General features: G+C 49.3%; 1 protein-coding gene across 1 annotated transcript in view; it reads left to right on the top strand.

Moving 5' to 3' along the window:
• Positions 1–10,257, top strand: part of adamts13 (ADAM metallopeptidase with thrombospondin type 1 motif, 13) — a 68,745-nt gene that overhangs the window by 46,885 nt on the left and 11,603 nt on the right. The window contains exons 24-26 of the mRNA XM_043719720.1: positions 1,931–2,060; positions 2,706–2,885; positions 4,444–4,620. Coding sequence (XP_043575655.1) covers positions 1,931–2,060; positions 2,706–2,885; positions 4,444–4,620 — 487 coding nt within the window. The remainder of the gene's footprint in view (positions 1–1,930; positions 2,061–2,705; positions 2,886–4,443; positions 4,621–10,257) is intronic.

A 10,257-nucleotide genomic window follows, 5' to 3' on the forward strand; every position in this document is an offset into this window, starting at 1 on the left:
ACATCCCCAATCCTTATCACACCCCCTCCTTACCACCTCCCCACCCTTATCACACCCCCTCCTCATTACCTCCATCCCTCTCCAGATCCATCGCCGACGCCCCCATTCCCCATCACTCATGTCTTGAAGCAAATATCACTGGAAGACTGTTTCTTGTTAATCTCAACAACAATCAGTATTTATGTAGTGCCTTTAACGTAGTAAAATATCCCACGATGCTTCACAGGAATGTAATCACTCAAAATTTGGCAACAACTACATAAGGAAATATTAGAACAGGGTGATAAGTTGGTCAAAGAAAGAGGTTTTAAGCAGAAATGAAGGGTAGACACGTTTCAAGGGGTCATTGCAGGCAAATGTCCAATTTTCATACATAAGCCCCACAGTCTGCACAGCAGATACTGAAATCTGGATTAGTGGTGCTGGAAGGGCACAGCAGTTCAGGCAGCATCCAAGGAGCAGCGAAATCGACGTTTCGGGCAAAAACAGATTCCTGATGAAGGGCTTTTGCCCGGAACGTCGATTTCGCTGCTCCTTGGATGCTGCCTGAACTGCTGTACTCTTCCAGCCCCACTGATCCAGATTCTGGTTTCCAGCAGTCATTGTTTTTACCACAGCAGATGCTAAACCAAGGTGACATCACCTCAAGTGCAACCCTGCGTGACACAGGTGTTGACACTTAGCAGGAGTCACTGAAGACTGACTGTGATAGAGTCAGGAGCACTAACCCAGAGACATACAGGTTTATCAGCTAACTCCATCCAAACCCAGAACTGACCAGGAATGTCCTTCATCTGTGTCCCTCAGTCATAGTCATAGAGATGTACAGCATGGAAACAGACTCTTCGGTCCAACCTGTCCATGCCGACCAGATATCCCAACCCAATCTAGTCCCACCTGCCAGCCTCCAGCAAACAACAGAGCCACTCAGAGAACCCTTCCTTTATTTGTACTGGATTGTGTCAACTATTCAGCTCTTCCGTAGCAGTTTGAGGGATATAGATTTTTTCTTCATTCTCGTTCATGGGATGTGAGTGATGCTGGTTAGGTCATCATTTATTTCTCATCCCTAATTTCCCTGGAGAGTCTTTAAGAGTCAACCACATTGTTGTGGGTCTGGAGTCACATATAGTCCAAATCAGGTAAGGATGCCAGATTCTAAAGACATTAGTGAACCAGATGTATTTGTATGATAATAAGCATTATTTACATGGTCACCATAAGACTAGCATTGTTTTAATTATAGATTTTACTTAATTCAAGTTTCCCTGTCTGCCATGGTAACCCAGTGATATTACCATTATGGCCCCATGATGAGACATTGGGTCATTTATAAATTAAATCACTATTACTGCCGGTGTATTATCATGATGGAAATCCAAGTCACTCCACCCTCTGTGGGCAATCACAGCACTGAAAATATCCATAAGCTGTTGGATTGTCAAACAAATCCAACTGGTTAGCAGAGAACTTTGATGGAAAGCAGCCGTTCTTATTCAGACTGTGTCTAAATGTGACTCTTGTTCCCCACAATGCTGTCACACAAGTCACTCTGGGCCAGAGAAATGCAATCAACAATTTCCCAGAAAATCAGGATTTCCCTATGACGACTCTCCCATTATTTAATTGTAAAACAAGCCCCCAAGTTCTTTCCCTCTTCCCCAGTTGATTTAAAAATTCTTTGGTGATCTCATTGAACTATGGAGGGGCTGAATGGCCTCCTGCTGTTCTTGTGTTCCCTACCACCAGGTCCCATCTGCAACATCTCTGAGGTCAAGCAGCTCAGTTTAGTCTTAGAGTTCATCCTTCCCAACACTAATAAGGCACAGGCTCCTCACCCAAGAGAAAACTTGTACAGGTTTTCTCTTGCAAGGTCAGTAGTCTTTTGAGCTGGATTGAAGTTATACTAACAGCTGTTATCTGTCCACAGGAGTGATTGATGTCAGGTATGTGTGTGCTGACCCTGAGACGAGGGAGGAAGCACAGCAGGAACTCTGCCACCAGACATTCCAGCCTCACACACGCTTCATGCAGTGTAATCTTCAACCCTGTCCCCCCCGGTAAGTTTTAGCATGGCATTGCCAAGTGTTATTGCTCACTTAGAAGATCTCACTTCCTTCAAACTGCCACATCAAACATTCCGAGGCAAGAAAAACTCAGGTATCAGTAAAAGTGATCATGAGACTCTCAGATTGTTCTAAATCCAACCTAGTTCATCACATCCTTTGCAGGGACAGAAAAGTGCCATCCTGACCTAGTCTGGGTTTACACGGGAGTTTAGACTTCCCATTTCCCAAGGCTTCTTAGACAGCACCTTCCAAAACCACGACCGTTTCCATCTGGAAGGACAGGGGCAGCAGATCCACGGGAGCACCACCATGTGCAAGTTCCCCTCCAAGCCACTCACCATCCTAACTTGGAAATATATTGTCATTCCTTCACTGTCATGAGGTCAAAATTCTCGAAATGCTTCCCTAAGGGCAACTAGGGATGGACAATAAATGTGACCCAGCCAGTGATACTTGCTCCCTGAGAATGAATTATAAATATAAGCAAAAATAGAAATATAAAAGAATGCTTAACAGGTGCACACATTGCAGTAGTGATTGAATAGTAGTCAGGAGAGGAGAACCTGGCTACTATGAATCCAGAGATACAGAGGTTGTCTGTAACAGTGTATATAACTGTTATTTCTTCTTTGCAAGGTGGGAAGTCAATGTGTTTGGTCCATGCAATGTGAGTTGTGATGGTGGGATTCAGGAGAGGGACGTGTACTGCATAAAGGAAGAGAGGAGTGTGAGACAAAGGGTGCCTCCTTCATCATGTGAAAGTACACTCAGGCCGGCATCAACACAGATCTGTAACACAGAGCCCTGTCCTGTGCGGTAAGTACTTTTCATTGGTGAAAAATTGTTCTTGAGCTTTGCCTTCAATTCAGCATCCAATCCAATATTGAACACACCAAAATCAATCTCTCCCTTTCAAACCCCCTGCCAACTCATCAACACCCAAGACCCACTGACAAACCAAAACCCAATCTCCAGAATCAACTGACTCCCAAACCTCCCTCTAACCCCCCACCTCCACCTGCCTTCTCCCAAGCTCCTGCAAATGCCAGTGCTCTAAGCACACCCATCTCCACCCTCTGACTCTTCCATTTCAACCTCCTTAAACCCTGACACACAATCTTGCACCAAACCCATCAACTCCCCTACCCACAACAAATTCACCAGCACTCACTCTCTAACCCAGTGCCAATGTTGCACCAACTACATTTTCAACTCATCAAACTGTTGAGATTCCACTGCCACTGCATATTTTAATAGTTCTTAAGGTATGGGCATTGCTGCTGGGCCAACATTTATCGGCTGTCTCTAGTTGCCCTTGAGAAGGTGGTGCCACCTTGAATCAGTGGTGTGGGTAGAGCCACAATGCCCTTAGGGAGGGAATTCCAGGACTTTGACCCAGCAACAGTGAAGGAATGGTGATATATTTCCAAGTTAGGATGGTGGGTGGCTCGGAGGGGAACTTGCAGGGGGTGGTGTGCCCATGTATCAGCTGCTCTTTTCCTTCTAGATGGAAGTGGTTGTGGGTTTGGAAGGTTGTGTCAAAAAAGCCTTGGTGAGTTGCTGATTATGTCATTATTCCAAACATATATTGGTTTTGAGTAATTATTTCTAAAGAGCTCATATTGATACTACTTCTTCTCCCATCACTTAGGGATATACATAGTGCTTCACGAATAATTGATCACTTCCAATGGTCAAACATTAGCATCCACTATTGCCATGTGACCACATGAAATAGAAACAGTTCAGCCGGCTCGGCCTTTCAGTAGAATCATGGCTGATCTGATATTCCACACATTCACTTTCCTGACCTTTCACTATAACCCTTCATTCCCCATCTGATTAAGAATCTATCTCGGCCTTAAATATACACAATAACTCTGCCCCCACCGAGCTCTGTGGCAAGGAGTTCCAAAGACTCATGACTCCCTGAGAGAAGAAATTCGTCCTCAACTCAGTCTTAAATTGATGCCCCTTTATTCTGAGACTGTGCCTCTGGTCCCTCTCAGCATTGACCCTGTCAAACCCCTTAAGAATTTGATATGTTTCAATGAGACCACCTCCCATTCTTCTAAGCGCCAGTGAGTAGAGTTCCAACCTGTTTAGCCTTTTCTCACAAGACAGCCGTCTATTCTGGGGATCATCATATTGGCCTTTTAGATTATTTAACTTGCACAAGTCTATTATCCTGAGTTATTTTAGAGTAATAATCTAGGCTTTCCTGATCTATCCTTCTAATGAGCTACTTCCTCATTCCTTGGGATGAAATCTCTCTTTTCTTCCCTCATGGAATATGGATCATGAGCACAGCCAACTGTGAGACTTCTCCAGCTGATGGCATGAACAGGTTTCCTTTCTCTAACCCATCGTGTAGATGGCAGACCAAGTCTGAATCGTGCAGTGTGTCATGTGGAGGAGGTTTCAGGAGAAGGCTGCGGTACTGTATAAAAAATCAGGGAGAAATGGAACAGCTTGTACCGCAAAAAGAATGTCTCCATTTGCCTAAACCTGAAGACGGGGAACCCTGTAATCACCATCCATGCCCACCAAGGTTTGTGATATTTTCCATTTTCTTCTCAATTTCCTGGAAACACTGACTCTCACTGGGATACAGCTTCGCACACACTGACTCTCACTGGGGTACAGTCCCACACACACTGACTCTTACTGGGGTACAGGGTCCCACACTCACTGACACTCACTGGGGTACAGCTTCACACACACTGACTCTCACTGGGATACAGTCCCACATGCACTGACTCTCACTGGGGTACAGTCCCACACACACTGACTCTTACTGGGGTAAAGCTTCCACACACACTGACGCTCACTGGGGTACAGTCGCTCACACACTGACTCTCACTGGGATACAGCTCACACACACACTGACTCTCACTGGGGTACAGTACCACACACACTGACTCTCACTGGAGTACAGCTCCCATTCACACTGACTCTCTCTGGGGTACAGCTTCCACAAACAGTGACTCTTAGTTGGGTACACCTCTCACACAGACTGACTCTCACTGGGGTACAGTCCCACACACACTGACTCTCACTGGGGTACAGTCCCTCACACACTGACTCTCACTGTGCTACAGCTCCCACTCACACTGTCTCTCACTGGGGTACAGTCTTACACACACTGACTCTCACTGGGATACAGCTACCACACACACTGACTCTCAATGGGGTACAGTCCTATACACACTGACTCTGACTGGGATACAGTCCCCCACACTCTGACTCTCAATTGGGTACAGTTCCCACACACACTGACTGTCACTTGGATACAGTCCCACACACACTAATTCTCACTGGGGTACAGCTCCCATACACACTAATTCTCACTTGGATACAGTCCCACACGCACTTATTCTCACTGGGGTACAGTCCCACACACACTGACCCTCACTTGGGTACAGTCCCACACACACTAACTCTCAATGGGGTACAGTCCTACACACACTGACTCTCAATGGGGTACAGCTTCCACACACACTAACTCTCACTGGTGTACAGTCCCGCACACATTGACCCTCACTGAGATACAGCTCCCTCACACACTGACTCTCATTGGAGTACAGCTCCCATTCACGCTGACTCCCACTGGGGTACAGTCCCACAAACAGTGACTCTTACTCGGGTACACCTCTCACACAGACTGACTCTCACTGGGGTACTGTCCCACACACACTGACCCTCACTGGGGTACAGTCCCACACACACTGACTCTCACTGGGGTACAGTCCCACACACACTGACTCTCAATGTGGTACAGCTTCCACACACACTGACTCTCACTGGGGTACAGTCCCTCACACACTGACTCTCATTGTGGTAAGGCTCCCACACAACTGGCTCTTATTGGGGTACAGCTCCGTCTCACACTGACTCTTACTGGGGTACAGTCCCCACACACACTGACACTCACTGGGATATTGTCCCCCACACACTGGCTCTTACGGGGGTACAGCTTCCATTCACACTGACGCTTATTAGGGTACAACTCCGACTCACATTGACTTTCAATGGGGTACAGTCCCACACACACTAACTCTCACTGGAGTACAGACCCACACACATTGGCTCTCACTGGGGTACAGCTCCCACGCACATTGACCCTCACTGGAGTACATACCCACACACACTGACTCTCACTGGGGTACAGTCCCTCACGCACTGACTCTCACTGTGCTACAGCTTCCACACACACTGACTCTCACTGGGGTACAGTCCCTCACACACTGACTCTCATTGGGGTACAGCTCCCACACACACTGACTCTCAATGGGGTACAATCCCTCACACACTGACTCTCACTGGGATAAAGCTACCACACACACTGACTCTCACTGGGCTATAGTCGCATACACACTGACTCTGACTGGGATACAGTCCCCCACACTCTGACTCTCACTAGGGTACAGCTCCCACACACACTGACTCTCACTTGGATACAGTCCCACACACACTAATTCTCACAGGGGTACAGACCCACACACACTGACCCTCGCTCGGGTACAGGTCCCCCACACACTGACTGTCACTGGGATACAGTCCCACACGCACTGACTCTCACTGGGGTACAGTCCCACACACACTGACTCTCACTGGAGTACAGTCCCTCACACACTGACTCTCACAGGGGAACAGCTCCCACACACACTGACTCTCACTGGGGTACAATCCCTCACACACTGACACTTTCTGGGGTACAGCTCCCCCTCACACTGACTCTTATTCGGGTACACCTCCCACACACACTGACTGTCACTGGGATACAGTCCCATAACACTCACTCTCACTGGGGTACAGCTCCCACACACACTGACTCTCACTGGGGTACGGCTACCACACACACTGACTCTCACTGGGGTACAGCTGCCACACACAATGACTCTCACTGGGGTACAGTCCCACACACCCTGACTCTCACTGGGGTACAGTCCCATGCACACTGACTCTCACTGGAGTACCGCTCCCCCTCACACTGACTCACAATGGGGTACAGCTCCCATACACACTGACTCACACTGGGGTACAGCTCCCACGCACGCTGGCTCTCACTGGGATACAGCCCCCAACACACTGACCCTCACTGGGATACTGTCCCTCACACGCTGGCTCTTACTGGGGAACAGCTCCGACTCACACTGACTTTCACTGGGGTACAGTCCCACACACACTAACTCTCACTGGAGTACAGACCCCCACACACTGGCTCTCACTGGGGTACAGCTGCCACGCACACTGACACTCACTGGAGTAATACCCACACACACTGACTCTCACTGGGGTACTGTCCCTCACGCACTGACTCTCACTGGGCTACAGCTCCCACTCACACTGTCTCTCACTGGGATACAGCTCCCATACACACTGACTCTCACTGGGATACAGTCGCATTCACACTGACTCTCACTGGGGTACAGTCCCTCACACACTGACTCTTACTGGGGTACAGCTCCCACACACACTGACTCTCACTGGGTACAGCTCCCACACACACTGACTCTCACTGGGGTACAGTCCTATACGCACTGACTCTCACTGGGATACAGTCGCATACACACTGACTCTGACTGGGATACAGTCCCCCACACTCTGACTCTCAATCGGGTAGAGCTCCCACACACACTGACTTTCACTTGGATACAGTCCCACACACAATAATTCTCACTGGGGTACAGCTCCCATACACACTAATTCTCACTTGGATACAGTCCCACACGCACTTATTATCACTGGGGTACAGTCCCACACACACTGATCCTCACTCGGGTACAGTCCCACACACACCGACTCTCAATGGGGTACAGCTCCCCCACACACTGACTCTCACTCTGGTACGGCTCCCTCACTGGAGTACAGTCCCATACACAATGACTCTCACTGGGATACAGTCCCACACACACTGACTCTCAATGGGGTACAGCTTCCACACACACTAACTCTCACTGTAGTACAGTCCCATACACAATGACTCTCACTGAGATACAGCTCCCACTCACACTGACTCTTATTGGGGTACAGCTCCGACTCACACTGACTTTCACTGGGGTACAGTCCCACACACACTAACTCTCACTGGAGTACAGACCCACACACTGGCTGTCACTGGAGTACAGCTCCCATGCACACTCACCCTCACTGGGGTACATACCCACACACACTGACACTCACTGGGGTACAGTCCCTCACTCACTGACTCTCACTGGGCTACAGCTCCCACTCACACTGTCTCTCACTGGGGTACAGTCTCACACACACTAACTCTTACTGGGGTACAGTCCCACACACACTGACTCTCACTGGGGTACAGTCCCTCACACACTGACTCTCATTGGGATACAGCTCCCACACACACTGACTCTCAATGGGGTACAGTCCATACACACTGACTCTCACTGGAGTACACACCCACACACACTGACTCTCACTGGTTTACAGTCCCACACACACTGACACTCACTTCGGTACAGTCCCTCACACACTGGCTTTCCTGGGATACAGCTCCCACACACACTGACTCTCAATGGGGTACAGTCCTATACACACTGACTCTCACTGGGATACAGCTACCACACACACTGACTCTCACTGGGCTACAGTTGCATTCACACTGACTCTGACTGGGATACAGTCCCCCACACTCTGACTCTCAATAGGGTACAGTTCCCACACACACTGACTGTCACTTGGACACTGGAGTACAGTCCCACACACACTGACTGTCACGTGTGTATGGCTACCACATACACTGACTCTCCCTGGGATACAGTCCCACACACACTGACTCTCACTGGGGTACAGTTCCCACACACACTGACTCTCACTGGGGTACAGACCCACACACACTGACTCTCACTGGGGTACACTCTCTCACACACTGACTCTCACTGGGCTACAGTCCCACACACACTCATTTTACTGGGGTACAGCTCCCATATTCACTGACTCTCACTGGAGTACAGACCCACACACACTGATTCTCACTGGTATACAGACCCATACACACTGACTCTCACAGGGGTACAGTCCCACACACACTGACTCTCACAGGAGTACAGACCCACTCACACTGACTCTCACTGGTTTACAGACACACACACACTGACTCTCATTGGGCTACAGTCCCACACACACTGACTCTCACTGGGGTACTGCCAAACACACACTGACTCTCATGTTTGTACGGGTCCCTCACACACTGACTCTCACCAGGATACAGCTCCCACACTCATTGACTCTCACTGGGGTACAGACCCTCACACACTGAATCTCACTGGTGTACAGTCCTTCACACACTGACTCTCACTGGGATACAGCTCCCACACACACTGACTCTCACTGGGGTACAGTCCCACACACACTGACTCTCACTGGAGTACAGACCCACTCACACTGACTCTCATGTTTGTACGGGTCCCTCACACACTGACTCTCACTAGGATACAGCTCCCACACTCATTGACTCTCACTGGGGTACAGACCCTCACACACTGAATCTCACTGGTGTACAGTCCTTCACACACTGACTCTCACTGGGATACAGCTCCCACACACACTGACTCTCACTGGGGTACAGCTCCCACACACACTGACTCTCACTGGGGTACAGCTCCCACACACACTGACTCTCACTGGGGTACAGCTCCCACACACACTGACTCTCACTGGGGTACAGCTCCCACACACACTGACTCTCACTGGGGTACAGCTCCCACACACACTGACTCTCACTGGGGTACAGCTCCCACACACACTGACTCTCACTGGGGTACAGTTCCCACACACACTGACTCTCACTGGGGTACAGTTCCCACACACACTGACTCTCACTGGGGTACAGTTCCCACACACACTGACTCTCACTGGGGTACAGTTCCCACACACACTGACTCTCACTGGGGTACAGTTCCCACACACACTGACTCTCACTGGGGTACAGTTCCCACACACACTGACTCTCACTGGGGTACAGTTCCCACACACACTGACTCTCACTGGGGTACAGTTCCCACACACACTGACTCTCACTGGGGTACAGTCCCTCACACACTGACTCTCATTGGGATACAGCTCCCACACACACTGACTCTCAATGGGGTACAGTCCTATACACACTGACTCTCTGACAATGCTTCACTACCTCCACACTGACCCTCTGACAATGTTGTACTCC

This window comes from Chiloscyllium plagiosum, chromosome 30 (genome assembly GCF_004010195.1).
Source record: "Chiloscyllium plagiosum isolate BGI_BamShark_2017 chromosome 30, ASM401019v2, whole genome shotgun sequence".
Lineage (NCBI taxonomy): Eukaryota > Metazoa > Chordata > Chondrichthyes > Orectolobiformes > Hemiscylliidae > Chiloscyllium > Chiloscyllium plagiosum.